The 20,051-nt window shown below is 45.0% G+C and overlaps 1 protein-coding gene across 7 annotated transcripts in view; it reads right to left on the reverse strand.

Moving 5' to 3' along the window:
- Positions 1-20,051, reverse strand: part of DTNB (dystrobrevin beta) — a 277,429-nt gene that overhangs the window by 206,830 nt on the left and 50,548 nt on the right. For all 7 annotated transcript variants that reach the window (XM_078773345.1, XM_078773348.1, XM_078773344.1 and 4 more), the window contains exon 3: positions 5,536-5,616. In XM_078773345.1, the coding sequence (XP_078629471.1) occupies positions 5,536-5,616 (81 nt within the window). The remainder of the gene's footprint in view (positions 1-5,535; positions 5,617-20,051) is intronic.

Here is a 20,051-nt window from a genome sequence, read left to right on the forward strand (position 1 = left end):
GCTGTATTTTAGGTGTGCCAGAAAAAAAACCAAACCCATGAAAAAAATCTACAAAACATCCTGAGACACCTGGAGATGAGGAGGAAAACATTCATTACCTCCACCACTGAAGGTGGACGGAGGTTATGTATTGTTACGTGGAAGTGGGGATGGAGGGGATCCATAGCTAGACCGTGGTAAGTGTAGTATGGCCTGTGTGTCGGTAGGCTAGATTGCCATGCAACAGAGATCTTTCAGAGGAACTCGTTTGTTACACGTGATGCTGAGGAGGCGGCATATGTAATTTATAGACAGGTTAGACATTAATTTTGTGGACGTAAACACCTCGTGTTTGTAGGCGGGAATAAGTGAGGATTTTTTCCCATGAGAGAGGCACACATGTCACGTGTGCAAAAGGCCATCATAATCTGTCTAGCCAGTGTGCGTCAGCCATTGCGGCACAATGTGCTTTGCGGCCGGAAGAGCCAAAGTGCATTAATTTTTTTATTGGTGCCACCCCATGGATGGGACTGCTATGGAAGAGCTCTGCCCTGGAGGAAGAAGAGGAGAACGTGAGAGACCTCACTTGGAAGAGAAAGGGGAGAACAAGAGACACCTGGAGATGAGGAGGAAGAAGAAGAGGGCTTGCATGCGTCTTTGGAGAGATTAAAAAAGCCTTGTGTAAAAAGAGCACAAACAAGTGGTTCTCTCTGGAGTTTTTGGATTGACCCAAGCTGAGATCACCCTGTGTTTTTGGAGGGCCTGGGGGAAGAGAACAGAGAGCAGACCAGGAGGCCTTGCTTGGAGGACAAAAGGGGTCCATGAGGCATGGTGGAGGCTGATGGCCACTTGCCTTCCTCATGACTGATCTTCATCGTACTCTGTTTGGTTTTACTTCATCTTGGGAGCTGCTCATCACTGGCTCTCATCTCACACCTGGTTTCCGAAGCGGACTGCATTGAGTCCGGCATCTACCATGCGCATCAAAGAAAGGAAAGTCTCGCCTGCATTATTGTCTTATTGTATAAGTGCGATTGTGGCACTTGGTGGGTTAGGAATTGCTTTCTTTCCAATCATTGTACATAAGTTTGTATATCCCCATTTAACTATTTGTGTCCTTTTTGACTCACCTGGTTCGTTCCGTTTTTGTTTATAGATTCTTGTTTACCCTCCTCCCTGTAATTTACTTTATAAAATAAATCCTTTAAAAGGTAAGAAAGCGTGTTTGAAGCATCCGTTTTCCATGTGTGTCTGCCGTCAATTTTGGCCCAATTAAATGAGCCTTGGGAAACGGTAAAGTTCTAGCTTTTATTGAACGCAGTGTCATAAAAGACCGTTTGGGCCATCGCTCGGAACGATAGGTCCCGGCGCTGAGTGTTCTGTCTTAATGGGTGCTCAGACATGACTATTTACTCCTGTTTATTTGTTTGTGAGCAGGATATCTTAAAAAGTTATGGATAAATTCAGACAAAATTATCAACACTGGTTTCAGTGCTCGATGCTGAAGCTCGATGAGAATACTCGATGCTGAAGCATCGGCCAATCACTCTCTCACCAAAGTGGCTTCTCACCCACTCATGGGACTCATTTGCGGTGTGAGGGGTGGCCCCATCCTTCGGAAAGCATTATTATTCTCCTTGAAAGCTTCTCCTGCGACCAAGGGTAGCCCAGAACTCATTCAGCCCTTTAATGTAGTGCTCAGAGTTGATGGTCATGGCATTACCATCTGCATCTCAAACCAGAACGGTCCAAATGATGGCATGCTTACTCATTTCACACCAGGCCGTGCACTTGACTGAGCGTAAGGGTCTCTGGCGAACCTCATCGGGTGGTATTGTGGTCCAGTAGACATCGTTCATTGAGTGGACTTGGCTATTAAGCAGAGTGAGCCTCGTCAGAGAACCATATGTCATTGACAAAACCAGGCTCCTCCTCAATTTTCTCCGTAAAACCACCGACCCATTTCAAGATGCTTGTTTTTGTTGAGGGTCAGTGAGTTTGTGCCTCATTTGACACTATCAGTCCTGAGACTTGACAATATCAGTCCAAGTTCTTGACTGCAATGGTTAAGCAATTTTTGTGAACTGAATGTTGGGCCCCCTCAATGACCTCAGGGGTTTTCAGTGAAGGGCATCCAGAATGAGTTGGTCTGTCTGTTGATTTTGAGTGTAAGTTGTGTACAGTGTCCTGCTCAATGTATTCATCCATTTTAATATTCTCTCTTTACATGGGGCATCTGCAGTTAAATTTTCTCTTGAACAAGCCTTTTCTTCATTTGTCCAGGGCATTGTTTGCTACAGGACCTCAGCTATCATTATCTGTTAAGAGAGAAAAAAAACACATGAAAAATAATAAATTAATGGTTGAATAAAACAGAAGGTTAATTTTTTTGGCACACCTGGTATTCAACTTCCTGTTGCCAATATTCAGGGTTACAGACCCCACAACATGCTAGACTCATACGGCAGGATGAATGACATGGCTTCAATGTTACTTGTGGTGGAACTTGGAAAGATACTTCACAAGAAAGATTCCTGACAAGTCCATTTTCTACCTGAACTTCATAGATGGCAGGAATGGATGTCCCAGGAAGTGGAACGATCCAGAAACACAACCAATAAATGACTGCTATGATAGAAGGTCACTGAAGATAAGGGCATGGGAACATAAAACAGCTGAAAATCATCATAGAACATGTTACGAATGTATTCCATTCAGATGATGTCCTTCAGTCAATCATTGTGCTATTCAGTGTTCCAAAATGACAAGGCACATCCATAATCGAGCTTAACTAGGAATGGCTTTTCTCCAAATGAATGATAGTCAAACTCTTGTATGGCCAGAAATCTCTGCGGACTCATGATATCCATTGCAACACCTGATAATTCCTACAAAATTTGATGAGGGCTCAATATTTCATTTCGCATCCAAATACACGTGTTATACGTGCATAGATGGCTGGCAGGATAGCCTAGAGGTGTGTGCCCTTGCCTCTGTGCTGTCTAGCCTGGTTTCAAATGTTAACCCAGCTATAAACTGTCATCCTGGTGTTTCGCAGGGAGGGCCAGGCATCAACGTGTGCACTGTACCTCGGATGGATGTTAAACTCAGCGACCCGTCTGTCGGCATTAGTTAGTGGACGTTAAATATCCCACGGTGTCTTTCACGAAGAGTAGGCAAGTTATCGCCGGCATCCTGAAGAAATTATAAATTCCTGCTCAAACAAATACAATGGATCAGCGACACAGCTGCACTCCCAGTACTGATGCAAACTAGTACTTACATACTGTATACAAAATAAAAGAATGCATATTGTTACGGATTCGTCACTTCCGTTGTTGTGGTTTTCATCCACTTGAAACATTTCTGGTTCCATGTATTATTATTATTGTTGTTTGAGGGAAATAGCAATTATTATTGTCAAAAGGCTAAAAGGTTAATGTTTTAAATGAAACAGGAACCGGACGGCGACGAAGAGGAAGAGGAGAGAACCGGACCGACGGGACAACCCTCCCATCCACTTTCTGAATAATCCTCTCCAAGAAGTTCTGTCACTCAAGCTTTTGGGTCTCACTATCTGCCATGATCTTTCCTGGGAAAACCACATTTCAAATCTGGCCTCCAAAGCCAGTCGCCGACTGGGCATCCTCCATCGTGCGAAGTCCTTCCTTGGCACACCTGAGCTCCTCACCACATACAAGGCTTTCATCCGCAGCTCAATGGAATACTGATCTCCCCTCTGGGCTGGTGCTCCTGCCTCACACCTAGCTCGTCTTCACGCTGTTGAAACCAAAGCATTCAGAATCATTGGAATCTCCCACGATGAAGCTAACTCCAAGGGCCTCTCACTCACTCATCGCAGGCAGGTTGGTGGTCTTTCCGTCTTCTACCGACTCCTCTCCGGCCTTGCCCCCCCCCCCCCCAGCTCTCTCTGGGCTCTGTCCCGCAAATATTCCTACAGGTCGCACAAGATCTGCCTGCAACCCTCTTATGGTTAAACTGCCAAAATCAAGACTCTCTGCTCACCTTCACTCCTTCATTCCTCTTTTCTCCCACCTCTGGAACAAACTCCCTCACTCTCTTCAATCCCACTCCACCCTCCAGGTCTTTAAAACAGCTGTTCACCACCATCTCTTATCTTCCCCCATCCAAAACCTTGATCTTTTCTACCCCCGCTAATTTCACCCCAATTCCACTTTTTTGAAATACCAACTTCTGTCCTGGAAGTCCTTGGTGTCCTTGTGTTTTATACTTCTCCCTCCCCACCCCCCCCCCCCTTCCCACGCCTCCTCCCCCCAAGTCCTCTCCCTTCCACACATCTCCCTGCTCTCAAATGTTGTGTTTGTGTGCTTCCCCTTCTCTCCCCATCTTGTCTTCCGCTCCCTCTTTTTATATATTTTGTTTGTCTGGTCGATTTGTTTGTGAAGTAAATGTTAGCTCTTTTACGAGCCTCGATTCAGTATACAAAAAAAAAAGAAAAAAAGAAGGCGGAGCAAGTGAGTCGGACAAGAAAGCCGAGCCGCTCCGAGTTCTGAAGCTAACGTTGTCGAACGGAAGTCACTAGTGAACTTTGGGGTTTCCCGGGAAAGGGATTCCTGCAACAGAGTTGTCATCGCTGTGACCGATCAACCTGCGTGAAAGGGTTTTTGGCGGTGGATTCCGAGGAGAATCATCGCCGGGCCTTTGCGTCTCAAGAACGGGTCGTCGGCCATTTTGACTCGCGCGCGTCGAGCAAGGTTTCTTTGCCCTTGTCAGCCGTTTTCACCACTTTCAGACGTATCTGGTGTGTGTGTGTGCACCGTGGCTTTGAAGATTAATTTGTGGTTCGCCGACTGTGAGCCGTGAGAGTCCATACACGAGGGTGTGATTTCCCAGTCGCCTGGAGGGCGCCTTTGGATTTCCCAGTCGCCTTGAGAGCGCCTTTGTGCAGCTTTGGCTGTGTGACTGTTCTTGCCATATGCACGGGATTTGGGTCTCGATTGGACATCGTTCTGGCGATCGCTGGAGCGAATCAACTTTGGCTTGAAGCCGGGAATAAGAGACATTGGGGAATGTTCTTAGTTCACTCACTTGGAGCACAGTGAGTTATATATTACGAAACTGATGGTACCATCATAGGACATATGGATTGTACTTTTGATTACTATTATTGTTGTACTGTTATTCTTGTGTGATCTTAATACAATATTTGTTTGTGAGTAACAATTGGGGTGGCTTCTCCATTGATCTTTGACATACAGAATAACACATTTTTCTGCCGTGACTCCTCTCGGGGCTCGGAGGTACACCGTGACCAGGGGGTCGGGGAGGAGCACGTAACAATATTTAATCAATAGACGCAACTTTGGTGAATATACCAGGAATTTATGTGGAAGCAGTCACGTCTTGCTTTTTGAGATTTTGATTGGCTGTGAAATGCATGTCATGTATATATGCATTGTAGGATATCCATACTTTATGAGAACAGTATGAATAAAAGATCCGAATGAAATCATATGAGGAGATCCCTAGGTCTGGCTAATGTCGAGCTCAAGATAATAATTAAAGACCACTTACGGTTACATTTCTTCTGCACAAATCGCAGCTTGCAAGCAGTTCTGTAGGTGGAAAGGCGAATGGCATCAAAGTTCTGAGCTCCTGCAAAACATTGGAAGACCATTTTAAAATGAAGGTTGGTGTCAAACAATTATTTTAGAAATCACATTCTCCAACTTCAGAAATGGGAATTTGGCCTGGGTGTTGGTGATAAATTGTCTACTTTGTTAAAACCCACCGTGGGATTTCTTTTAATGTCCACCAGCAACTAATGCTGGCAAACGAGTTCCTGGCTGAACACACCATTCGAGGGATTGCACACTTTGTAATGCAACACCCTCCGTATATAGTCGTGCCAGGAATCAAACAAGGATTAGGCAGCTCAAAGATAAAGGGTGCACTACCCACATGCCATCCAATTTAAAGAACTGTAAATATAAAAAAACCAATAATAATATTAACAAGACAGAGAATTGATTTGCAATACATGTCCCCTATCAAGTTTCACTACAATATGTGAAAGGGTAACGGGGAAAAGTATGGAAAACTGACCCATGTATAATACAGCATGTGATATTTTCTAAGTTCAAAAATGGCATAACTCCATGAAAAATTGGTGAAACGGCCAAAAAACTCAAACGTGTTCTATAACTTATTATAATAAAGCCATGTACCAAGTTTCAGTTGAATATGCTAAAGGGTAAGGGAAAGAAGTGCAGAAATCCACAAGTGGGATAGATGGATGGATGGATGGACAGACAGACGGAGAGCAAACATGTAGTCCCCACACTGCCAACACAATGAATTCATCAGGGGGAAAAAGTGGAAGGTTTTAGACTGGCCAAGTCAATCTTCTGATTTAAATCCAAAGGAGCATGCATTTCACCTGCTGAAGAGGAAGCTAAAGTCAAAAAAACCCCAAAACAAACAACAACTGAAAATGGCTGCAGTAAAGTCTTTGCAAAGCATCTCAAAAGCAGATAACAAGACTTTGGTGATGTTGATGGGTCACAGGTGCGATGCAGTTATTACATGCAAGGGATATGCAACCAAATACCCCACTGGGCATCCTCCATCCTGCGAAGTCCTTCCTTGGCACTACTGAGCTTCTCACCACATACAAAGCTTTCATCTGCAGCTTGATGGAGTACTGCTCTCCCCTCTGAGCTGGAATCATTGGCATCTCCCACGATGAAGCTGATTCTGAAGGCCTTTCACTCTCTTACCACTCTTTCATTCCTCTTTTTCCCCGCATCTGGAACAAACTCCCACATTCTCTTCAATCCCACTCCTCTCTCCATGTCTTCAAAACAGCTGTTCACCACCATCTCTTACCTTCCCCCATTCAAAACGTGATCTTTTCTGCCGCCATTAATACACCCCAAATCCACCTTTTACAAATTGCATTTTCTTTCCTAAAAGTCCAAGTTGTGCCCATTTGTATTATACCGTGTACCCGACCCCAGCCCTCTCACTTCCACAGATCTCCCGATGTCCCTGTTCTCTACTGTTGCTGTGCTTCCCTCTCTCTCCCCCTCTTGTCCCTCCCTCTCTTTATTATATGTTTTATGTGTGTTTTGTGTGTTAGCTCATACACGAACCTCGACTTTGTATACAAAAAAAATAAAAATACAAACCATTATACTACTTTTTTTTTTTTTTTGTTTTTTTTTGTATACAAGATCGAGGCTCGTGAAAGAGCGAACATGAATCACACAGAAAGACAAACAGACACATAAAACAAATAACATCGGGAGCGGTAAACAAGATGGGGAGAGAGGGGGAAGGACACAAACACAACATTTGAGAGCAGGGACCGAGAGACATGGAGACATCGAGAGATCTGTGGGAGGGAGAGGGCTTTGGGGGGGAGGCATGTGAAGGGGGGGGGGGTGGGAGAGGTATAAACATATGGACACTGCCAGGACTTCCAGGAAAGAAGTTGGAATTTCAAACAAGGTGGATCTGGGGTGAATTAGTGGGGGTAGAAAAGATCAAGGTTTTGGATGGGGGAAGATAAGAGATGGTGGTGAACAGCTGTTTTAAAGACCTGGAGGGAGGAGTGGGATTGAAGGGAGTGTGGGAGTTTGTTCCAGAGGCGGGAGAAAAGAGGAATGAAAGAGTGAAGGTGAGCAGAAAGCCGAGATTTCGGCAGTTTAACCATCAGAGGGTTGCTGGCAGATCTTGTGCGACCTGTAGGAATATTTGGGGGACAGAGCACAGAGAGAGCTGGGGGAGCAAGGCCGGAGAGGAGTCGGTAGAAGACAGAAAGACCACCTACCTGCCTGCGGTGAGTGAGTGAAAGGCCCTCAGAGGTAGCTTCATCGCGGGAGATTCCAATGATTTTGAAAGCTTTGGATTCAACAGCGTGAAGCCGAGCCAGGTGTGAGGCAGGAGCACCAGCCCATAGGGGAGAACAGTATTCCATTGAGCTGCGGATGAAAGCCTTGTATGTGGTGAGGAGCTCAGGTGTGCCGAGGAAGGACTTTGCACGACGGAGGATGCCCAGTCGGCGACTGGCTTTGGAGGCCAGCTTGGAAATGTGGTTTTCCCAAGAAAGATCATGGCAGATAGTGAGACCCAAAAGCTTGAGCGACAGAACTTCTTGGAGAGGATTGTTGAGAAAGTAGATGGGAGGGTTGTCCAGTCGATCTTTTCGGAGAGACATAGTAAGAGAGTGAGATTTGTCAGGATTGAAAGACATGTTCCACTTGTTTGACCAGTCTGTGATTTTGTCCAGGTCTTCAGAGAGTGAGGAGGCTGCAGACTTCCGATCTGAGGGAAGAGGCATGGAGCGGCAGAGAGTGGAGTCATCAGCAAAGAGATAGAGAGGATTTTCCAGAGAGTCGGAGAGATCATTGATAAAGACCAGAAAAAGCACAGGGCCCAGCACACTGCCTTGGGGAACTCCAGCCTGAACAGGAAGGGGAGATGAGAGAAATCCATTCAGGGCCACACGTTGACTATGACCAGAGAGGAAGTCCGCAAGCCATGCATGGAGATTTCCATGGATACCATAGGAGGAGAGTTTGGTGAGCAGAGCTGGGTGCCAGACCGTATCGAAGGCACGTGATATGTCAAGGGAGACAGCTCTGATTTCCTGTTTGGCATTGAGGACCTCCATCCATTGTTGAGACAGCAGAAGCAGCATGTCCAGAGTAGAGTGACCTGGTCTGAAACCAAATTGATGATCAGAGATCAAGCCATTGGGGAAGAGGAAAGATTTCATATCCGAAGCAATGATGGATTCCATGACTTTGCTGATAATTGGGAGCAGGCTGATTGGTCTGTAGTTGCAAGGATCTGTTTTTGCACCTTTTTTGTGTAAAGCGGTAATGTTAGCTGATTTCCAAGATGCTGGCAGATGACCTTGAGCAAAAGATAGGGTGAAAAGAACAGAGAGAGGGTGAGATAGAGCGGCAGAGCAGGATTTTAGGACCCGTGGGCTGATGCCGTCTGGTCCAGTTGCAGAATCAGAGTCGAGGTTTGATAAAAACTCCTCCACCTTGTCAGGAGAGAAGGACACAGAGTTCAGGAGCAGTTGGGTTCGACTGGGAAAGGTGGGAACAGAGAGAGCTGGGTTTGGGACTAAGGATTTTGAGGCAAACACAGAGTTGAGGCATTCGGCTTTGTCACGTGCGATGTCAACTGTGTGGCCATTTGAGGTAAGGGAGGGGATGGAGGGGGAACAAACACCAGAAACGGATTTGACCAGACGCCACCAGGATTTGGAGGAAGGAGACAGGTTTGAGAGTTCATTCTTGAGTGAGGAGAGATAGTGCTTCCTGGCACTCCTGAGGGTAGACACACACTTGTTCCGAGCTTGGTGGAAGGAACTGAGATTGCCTTCAGTTGGATTAGCCTTCCAAGAGGCAAAGGCAAGTTGTTTCAGGGCAACTGCCTCACCACAAGATTCAGTGTACCATGGACGGGAGGAAGGGTAAGACAACTGAAGGCGAGATGGGATAAATCTGTGCATGAGAGAGATCAGTTTGCTTTGGAAGAATTCCCAGGAAGAATTGATGTCAGAGGCAGTGGAGATGGGAGACCAATCCAGACGATTGATGGCTGCTTGAAGACCGTCCCAGTCGGCCTGAGTGAAATGCCAGACTCGTCGACGCTGAGGAGGCTCTCTGAGAATGGCCAGAGAGATGTCCACTTTGACAAGCACATGATCAGAAGAACCGATTGGAGCAGAAGAAGAGCAGCAGACATTTGCAGGGAAGTTTGTCATAACCAAGTCTAGAAGAGAAGATACTCCATTGGCTGAGATCTGGGTCGGGAAATTGACAGATTGTGTCAATCCCAGTGAGTCACAGAAGTCCTTTGCTGAGGTGCCATGACTGGTGAGAGAGGAACCCACACCCAACCAGGTGGCATGATGACAGTTGAAGTCACCACATATGAGGAGGAGAGAGTTGGGATGAGTGGATAGAAGTTGGTCCATGTTGTCAGACAGTGAAATGTAGATGGAGTCATCACTGTTTGGGGGACGGTACAGAACACATATGAACAAAAGGTGGGAGCGGAGAGGAAGCCGTAGCCAGAGGTACTCCTGGGGGTGAGGAGGAAAGAGGGCAGTGCAAGGAGAGTGAGGAAGAGAGTTTTTGATAAAGATAGCCACCCCACCACCAGGCCGAGGCTCAGGTCTATCATACCGGAGGAGGGAGTAACCAGGAAGAGATATTAAGGAATCAGAGACATCTTGAAGGAGGAAAGTCTCTGTTAAGCAGATCAAGTCTGGATTGTCAGAAGCAACCTGTATGGAGAGATCAGTCAGGTTTGAGCGAAGGCCCCGGATGTTTGAGGTCCATACCGTTAATGAAGAGAGAGGGGGAGCATCAGGTACAGGACAGGGGAGGGGAGGAGTAGGGTAAGATGAAGGATGAGAGGGGGAGGTAGGGAGAGCAGTTGATAGTGTGTCAGATATTGCAGAAGAGTTCCAAGAAAGTGAAGGATGAGGAGGATGAAAGGTTTGATGGTGAAGGGATGAGGCACAGTGAGGGGTTGTTTGAGGAGGGGGCAGAGGAAAGTAGAAGGTTTGGGGGGGTGGAGGTATGAGATAGTAGGGAGACGAAGTGGGGAGGAGGCAGCTTGGAGGAGGAGGGGGGAGGAGGGAGGATTGGAGAGGAATGGTATGGGGGGAGAATTGAATGGGAGGGGTTGGGGGGGAGTTTTGAAGGGGAGGCGCAAGGGGGGAGTTTTGGAGGGAAGGGGCAAGGGGCAAGTTTAGAAGTGGAGGGACAAGGGGGGAGTTTAGGAGTGTAGGGGCAAGGGGGGGGATTTGGAGGGGAGGGGCAAGGGGGGAGTTTAGGAGGGGAAGGGCAAGGGGGGAGTTCAGGAGTGGAGGGGCAAGGGGGGGGATTTGGAGGGGAGGGGCAAGGGGGGAGTTTAGAAGGGGAAGGGCAAGGGGGGAGTTTAGGAGTGTAGGTGCAAGGGGGGGGATTTGGATGGGAGGGGCAAGAGGGGAGTTTAGAAAGTGGATGATTAATGAAAGACGAACATTGATAACAAATTGGGTTTGTTGTGATTTTCAAGTTAGCAATCCGATTCAGAATGATGGAGGAGGGATGGAATGAATGTGAAATTTAGACCATGTAGTGAGGGAGACGTATAAGATATTGAAATTCTTTTTTTTGAAGTGGAATGAGTTGGAGAGGAAATTGAGAAAAGCCTTTTAAATAGGAAGAAAAACAGCGTGTTGTAATATACCACTGAAATAAACACAGACGGGGAAAGGTTAAGCATATTTAAATAATATTTAAACAGAACTGTGAACAATCTTCTATGCACAAAATACCAACGGGGGGAGAGCCGAGAGGGACCACCACGAGTCACGTGAACAGGGCAAACGGTGGATGGCAAGGAGATAATGGGGGTAGGGCGAACAGCACACCTGGACAGAAAATCACTTATATTTACTTTAAGTTAATCTGTTCCAATACTGATTCTTATCTAAAATGGGGGGACTGAACATAAAAAGTGCCATTGTTCTACAATGTTAAAACATATACAGGGTGTTTCAAAAATAATGATACAACTTTAAACGATTATTTACAAAGAAACAGAAACCTCAGGAATGTAAATCAAACATTTCTTGAAAGCTTATGACATGGTATTTTCTATCACTGATTGCTATTGCAGTGTCACTGCGAGAGTTAGTGAGAGCCCTAGGTCTGAAATTAGCATTTACGCAAAATCCTTATAATTGACGTTCTCCATGTGTGCCGCTGCACGGATGAGACAGGCATTGATCCTGACTCCAAAGTTCTGTCCAACTTTCCTGTAGGTCTCATGTGGAACTACCTGGAGGTAGTCTGACACCTCTTGCTTCAGATCATCAAGTGTGGCAGGGCGGTTGACGTAGACAGAGCCATAGGCAGCCCCCCAGAACCAGTAGTCCAGATGGTTCAAGTCTGGGCTATGGGGTGCCCAGTCATGAGCAATACCCAGGGCAATGAGGCGGTTTCTGAAAAGCTGCTGCAGGAAAGTGATGGTGTCACCAGCTGTATGCGGGGGTGCACCATCCTGCATAAACCAGGTCATGCTAAGCTGGTTTGGGGTGACCTTTTGGGCTAGATCATTATGGAACTTCTGGAGCACAGACCAGTAGCACTCACCGTTTATCGTCACCGTCCTGCTGTTGTCATTCTCAAACCAGTAAGGCCCGAGCATTCCCCATCTGGTATTGAAGGAGCAGAAGCATGTGACCTTAGGCCCTTTAAGGTACATCTCAGTGATCTCCTCAGGTGGAACCTCCGGCAGGTGCCTACATATTATTTAGTCTCATACCACAGAGCCACCACTTTTGTCTTGTGCTCCACTGTCAATGGTATAGTGGAGCTATGGAACTAGAAATCCCAGGGAACAAATACCACGATAACAACACCAAACCCTGAAAAGGAAAACGGTATCGGTCAAAAAACAAAGAAATGGCAGGAAGTCAAAGTTGTATCAATCTTTTTGAAACACCATGTATGCATAGAAATATCAAGAAATAAAAGCTGACCTTCTGTACTCTTGCCTCATATTCATTTTTTAATCTCAAATTCAAACTTCTTGACTATATAGCAATCATAACAAATTTGACTTCACTGTTACAATACTGACCAAAAGATGGTTGTTACAATACTGACCAAAAGATGGTTGTTACAATACTGACCAAAAGACTTCACTGACCAAAAGATGGTTGGCTCCTCCATCATGAAAATGTGTCCTGCCACATGTTAGTTTCTGTCCAACAATCTTTGGTGGCAAAAAACATTTCTGTCATTCCACATCCGCCTTATTTACCCCACTTGTCACCATGCGACTTCTGGCTCTTCCTCAAATTGAAACAAACTATGAAAGGGAAGCGATTTGACAAGATCAAAGACATCAAATCTAACACGACAGACCTTCTGAAGGTCATTAACATAGAGGACTTCTAGCAATGTTTCCGACGGTGGCAGGAATATTTTGATCACATCTCGTATACATTTATAACGTTCATTTTAATCACTCACTGACTAACTCGATGACTGACTGACTGATGTTAATGACCACCTTGAGAGGCCATTTTTCCCTGCAGAGCAGGGGTTGACCTTTTTCGGGCACCTTGGTCCCCTTTTTGAAGCAATGTTTTATGGCTGGATGCCCTTCCTGCCGCCAACCCTATTAGTCGCCTCCTGCGACACACAGGGAATTACCAGTGAACTGGTACTCAATTTGCCGACCTCTGAAGGATGACAGGCTGAGTCAACCCCCCTGGTGTTAGTTCAGCGATCGACCGGGATTCAAACCCAGGAACCCAGGATCCCAAGCCGGCACCCTAACCGCTAAGCCAACAGCAGGCTCTCGACTGACTGATATTAATTGGGTTCAAAATATAACATTCAATTTAAATAAGCTGTTCCTAGATCATAAACTGATGAATATAAAACTGATAAGATAGACAGACAGACGGACGTGACCCAATTGCTTAGCCCCGCTTTTCACTTCATGTGCCAAGTGAAATGTGTCGAGGTGTGCAGTAAGCCTCTGCCTTGCTACTTCAACATCTAACCTTCCCTAACCACTCCAGGTCATATTCAACCCTCAAGAAATCCTCCCCAGCACACCCTCCCAATGTCCAGACTATTTCCCCCATCTGCATTCATTGGTCCTCTTATTCTCCCGTTTGTGGATTGTGCTCCCTGTGTCTGTTATCCTCACTTCTAACTTTCAAATGCACTGCCCATCACTACCTCATACACATCCACAATCTCTTCTACATAAATGCTGATTCTTCCTCCAGTGTGATGCTCTCCAAGCCGTTAGGGTTGCCTTTTTGATGGTTCTGCCTTATTGTTACATTCCATTGTTATCTACAGCATCTTAGGCTCATGGAGAAGCTGGCTCAAATATCGCATGTAGGACAAGAATTTGAATAGACATCATGAGTGTACTTTTACATGAATTACAGGGTCATTAACTAAAGATGGGCAAAAAAACCCAACACATTATGTATGATTTGAACCCAGGTTTCTCACGTCATGACCGAAGTGTTCAATCTATGGAAACGCCTTCAGGCCAGCCTGGCCTAACCTGGTTAATAACATTGATGATGCAATCACTTAAATTCAAACTTTAGTGTCGGAGTTGGGGCAGACGACTTTAAAACTCACTTCATTCATATTTTTAAAAGCACATGTACATTAGACGCTTGAAAAGGTAGGTTACGGTGTACTTCTATGGACAATATGCCAAAGCTGACAGTAAAACTGTAATTGGTACTTCGGTTCTTAAGCTTAAAATAAGAAGCTAAGAACGTTCCGCAGACTGAACAAGGTCAATGAGGCTTGGCGTCTCGTCCAAGAACAGCCCCACACTATTGCAGACTGTCTGTCGAGCAGCAGATGGTGATAACTAGTGGGTTTGCTTGGGTCAGCGTAATATGGGACACAATTACATTCTGCTTTGAGGGATTTCCAGATAACCTTGATTACTTAACATTCAGAGGTATCTGCTGACTAATTGATCGAATAACAAAATGCAGACAAAGTAATGTGATGTGATTGATGGTATGGCCATTAACTCCAACACACCCACCCATTCCCCCGTTTTTTATATATTTTGCATACAAAGTCAAGGCTTGTGTAAGAGCAAGAACAGAACTGATCAGAACAAAAGGAACAGTAGAAAGAGGGGGGCCAAGACCAACAACATGGTTGAAGATTTAAAAAGAGGGCGACATGGACCAATACGGGATGTGGGGAGTAATGAGAGGTAAGGGGTGGAAGATGGAGAGAGAAGCAAACTCTCAGGAAGGAAAAAGTGGAAACTTGGAAAGAGGTGGGCTTGGGAGGGGAGGAAGGGGTGATTAATGTGGGTAGAAAAGATCATGGTTTTGGAAAGGGGATGATCAGAAATGTTGGTGAACAGCTGTCTTGAAGGCTTGGAAGGAAGGATGAGATAGAAAAGAATGTGGAAGTTGGATCCACATGTGATAAAAAGGCAGAACAAAGCAGTGGAGCTGAGCAGTGATTTTGGATTTTGGGAGTTTCACCAGAAAGGAGTTGCTGGTGGACAGCATGCACCCTGCAGACAACTAGGTGTGGGTGGGGGACGAAAGACGGAAAGAGCAGAGGGCGCAAGAACAGAAAGGAGGCAGTAGAAGAGAGACAGAAACTTGGAGGGAGCGGAGTGAGGGAGAAGCTTTGAGGGGTGGGGTGAGGGGAATGCATTGAGGGGGTGGGGTGGGTGCGGGGAAACTTTGAGGGGATGGGGGTGAGTGTGAAACTTTGAGAGGGTTGGATGAGGTGGGGATGCAGAAAGAGGAGACATGTCACATAACATGTAACATGTCTCCTCTTTCTACACGAACGCAGACATGTCACATGTAGTTGAGAGATGCTGAAGAGGTGGGACACATAAAAGGGGTGGGGTTGGAAGAACGTGGACTAGTAAGAGATTTAGTGAAGGGTATATAGGGGTTTTGATACCGTCAAAGGACGTAAAGGGGATTTGATTGTTGTGAGCAGACAACCTCTGCAAACTGGACTTCTCAACCTCCCAAATTGGACATATGGAGATAAAGTTCATGGGATGAGTAGAAGGAATTTTTGAAGGAACAGAGAAAGGTCCTGTTGTATGTGCGGGTGGGGGGTTGATGGACAAAGCACTTAGGTGAGAGATAGATTTAAAATATTCCATGTGAAAAAGAAGAGGAGGAGGATTAGATCGTGACTAGCCGAAACCCGTGGAACATCCACGGAAGGGAGGATGTGGTGTATGGATAGAGTGTACCATTATGGATGGCATAGGGGAGTGCTCATGGGATCTTCTTCTTCCGTTAAGCTCCAATTTTTTCTCTTTAAGTTAAGTCCAATCAGTCCTCTCTGCTCGAAGTGCTCAGGCCATGCCTTCCCGCTCTCATACTTTTATTGCCGTTCGGTGTAGAAAGGGATTGACATATCGTTCGTCTGTTTCAGCTCGTTATCTTTAAGCTTCCTTACGTCTCGCCACCTGCTACACCTCTCTGAGTTACGAGGATTTATGCAACGCACCCCGAGTATCGCAACGTCACTCCATTTAACTTTATTAAAATGACGATAAAGACGTTTCCTTATATATCCTAATTTAAAATGTTCAAGGGAATAAAAAGACCATTTGGTTCACACCACCGATGTTCACACCACTCGACTGTCCAATCAGCGGACGGCTCGCTTCGCCTTCGCCCAGCAGATGCCAATACGATGGCGTCGTAAGATGGCGTCGTATCGGCAGTTAATCGGATGCTTTTGGGCCCCAACGTCGGCTAATTCAGATTTTTCGAGTATGTCTGTACGTGATAAACAAAGAGCGCGGTTCGTAGATCGTAAATCCATTAGTGCCGTGGGCATCGGGTCACTGGGTGCGGCGTAAAAGGGATAACAAAGTCGAGTCCTTACGCTATTATTATATAGAATATAGATGAAGAAAAACATGTGAAGTATTTATGATGGAGAAATAAGGAAAGTGAAGCATTTAAAAATGAGGTAAAAAGCTTGTAAAGGAAGAAGGAAGAGGTGTTTCCTTCAATGAAGATTCAGTTTGGAGATATTGAGAAAAGAATAAATAATGAAGTCCAATAAGTACAAGCAGAAGGAAATTCGGGCAGAATGAGATTGCGTTTTTGGAGTAAAAAACAAAAAGAAGCCTTTTTGCATGGTTTTATTTTCTTGAAGTGAGGAGAGGGAATAGGATAACGTTGAAGAGGCAGAAAGGACAATGCTTGGAGGAAAAGAGGAAGTGGAATGAGAAACATGTCAAAACAGACAGACATTGCTCGCGAACTACCTGAGTAGTCGGCCTTGAGCAACATGAAAACAAATTCGACAATACAGCACAAGGTTCGATTTAACATGGAAAATTGGATGAAAACACAAACAGCAACATGGGGACGAAGACAGAGAAAACCACGACAAATCCGGTTCAGAAAACTTTGCTTTGATTGAGGTGGAAAGGAGAAGTTGCAGATTCAACCTACTCATAGATCAACCCCGAACCGGAAGAAGCAACATGGAATTATTCAATTAAGTTCCTCCTTACACATGGAATTATTCATAGGACCTTTATGGTTCTAGACCTATTTCAAGCCGATATTTTGTAAAACCAAGTTTGAACCCGAATGCTGAAACTGCCTCATGGTGTTACCAATAACATTCTGTTTCATTTTCATGTTATCTTCTTTGGTCTTCCTATTCTAATGGCTTCATCCATCTCTCTCCATTCTGGCCTTTGGAGGCTTCTCTTGTCAATCTATTTAATTGTATATTGCCTGAGGGAAAATGCTGACCTTGCCAGCGTCAAGATTTGGACGAGGCCTAGATTACTGCAGATTTGGACTAGGCCTAGATTACTGCAGATTTGGACGAGGCCTAGATTACTGCAGATTTGGACGAGGCCTAGATTACTGCAGATTTGGACGAGGCCTAGATTACTGCAGATTTGGACGAGGCCTAGATTACTGCAGATTTGGACAAGGCCTAGATTACTGCAGATTTGGACGAGGCCTAGATTACTGCAGATTTGGACGAGGCCTAGATTACTGCAGATTTGGACGAGGCCTAGATTACTGCAGATTTGGACGAGGCCTAGATTACTGCAGCTTTGGACGAGGCCTAGATTACTGCAGATTTGGACGAGGCCTAGATTACTGCAGTAATTAAGAGGCTTCTCTCTTGCTCCCCATGCTCCCCTCCCCCCAATGCTCATGAGATCATTGAGGTAAATATACACTTCCCTCTATGAAGGCCCTTCCTATCTCCAAACTGTTTATCCTTTGCTTTACATGTATTGCTCTCTACAAGTGTGGGAGGTAGTAATTGCAGCTGATTACTGAAACGAACTCAACCAGAACCTTTGAAATTATTTCAATGAAATTAAGCTGAATTGCTTCAGCCATGGAAACCCAAATTTAAAAAAGTTTCATGACTAGATCTGAGTATATTTGATTCCTATTGGAAGGTTTCCCATCCATTCCTATTGGATGGTGTCCAAGAGTGGGCATCTATATCATTAAAACGCTTATTTCTGAAGTTTGTAATCGGAACTTCTCTCCAGCTATTGCTCCTGTTGCCCTAAAATATGTGTGATACTATGTAGTTATGACTAACCCTTCCATATAAGCATACCTAAGTCTCCAAATGTCTATAAGTGTGAAATAAAAGCTGAAAATCAGTGAAAAGTTTTGAATAACCCGCGCCATTTTGTTTTACGCACATTGAGACGCTGCACTTGATACCGAGGAGAAGAAGAAGACATCCCGATGTGTGCTGGACGCGCAGCGACTCGAGAGGCATGCTACGCCTTTTAATACAAATATAAATGCGATCAGAAATGTAAAGGGTATACTTACCAGTAACCACACTATAAGAGACAATACGGCAGTTGAATACAAAGCGATATTCAGGAGATCCACCAGAATGAATGTTGGTGCCAACTGACAATTATTAGCGCTGAGGAAGCGCCTCTAGCGAATGACTTCCAGCCAGTGTAACGCGAATTCCTGTCACAGGAATTCTGAGATCATATAAGTGTGACGTGACAGTTCCTGATTGGTTCGTGTTGGGGAACCCCTTCTCGCTGCCGAAGTGACGTAAATTCGCGCACGCGCACTGGTGAAGCGCGAGATTCGGCCCAAGGTTCTTATTATTATTATTATTATTTTTGTATACAAGATCGAGGCTCGAACCATGATCGAGGCTCGAAATTCCATGCCCGAACCTCAGCGCAATCCAAGAGGATTCACTTGTTTTGAAAGGAAGCGGAAAGCAAGAGGAAGGGCAAGTTAGTTTGTATGAACATAAACACTATTTATGCCCGTGATTTTCACGGGTTACCGCTAGTTGTAATTATTCTCTGTAAAGTGAAAACTCTGATAAAATTCAGATTGAATAATCCCAAATTTTTGAAATTCCACTTGTTTCACTTTAAAACAAAGTGAAAGGTCCTTTTTCCCCCTTTTTTGTATACAAGATTGAGGCTCACGTAAGAGCTAACATTAATCACAAAAAAACAAACGGACACATAAAACATATAATAAAGGGAGCGGGAGACAAGATGGGGAGAGAGAGGGAAGCACACAAGTACAACAGTAAAGAACAGGGACAACAGGAGATCTGTGGGAGGGAGAGGGCTTGGGGGGAGGAGGCATGGGAAGGGGGTTGGGGGTTGGGAGAGGTATAAAACACATGGACACTGCTAGGACTTCCAGGAAAGAAGTCGGTATTTCAAAAAAGTGGATCTGGGGTGCTATCCTTCTATTAGTCAGGGCCCTTAGGGATATTTTGGTTCAAATTCTTCCAAAAGCATCAAATTTGGCGCAGATGTTGCCCATGCCATACTCTTTCGATTTTTGACGGGCGCCAAGGGCGGTATGATCCGGGGACCATACCGGTCCATCCCGCCATGTCACCTGACCTATGACGTCATAATTAGGATATGCATCCAATCACATGGCGTACTATAAGTGGTCAAAGTTCAAAATGAATCGATCGAAAAATGAAGGCAGGGATCCATTTTTAAGGTTTTCATAAAATCCAATATGGCCGCCAGGTCACATGACCTATGACGTCATATTTATGACATGTATACAATCATGTATACATGAACCCGGATCATGATCGCACAAAAATTAAACACAAGGACATGGCATACAGTTCATAAAACATCAAAATCCGTACCTTTGTAATTAGACTGATGAACTGCATATGCCTGAAAATTAGGAAATAGACATGTAAATATTTCCTCTAATTGTCAAAAATAAGGTCAGAGTTCGATTACCCAACCCAGAAACATAAAATGGTGAACCTCGTGTAAATCTTGACAAAAAACTCAAAAACCGACATGTTTGACTCAAAAATGACCTTTAAGATGACCTTGAGGGTTGACCTTGACCTCGAATCAAAATAACATCATAATTGGATTCCTCGACCTCGAGAACCCCTGAAAAGTGGTATCATACATGATTCCAACCCTTTTGGTTATTTAACTGATTTTCCTCTAATCCGGGTGGCGGCCATTTAGTATTTCGC

Source organism: Myxine glutinosa, chromosome 2 (genome assembly GCF_964187855.1).
Source record: "Myxine glutinosa chromosome 2, kmMyxGlut1.1, whole genome shotgun sequence".
NCBI classification, from domain to species: Eukaryota; Metazoa; Chordata; class Myxini; order Myxiniformes; family Myxinidae; genus Myxine; species Myxine glutinosa.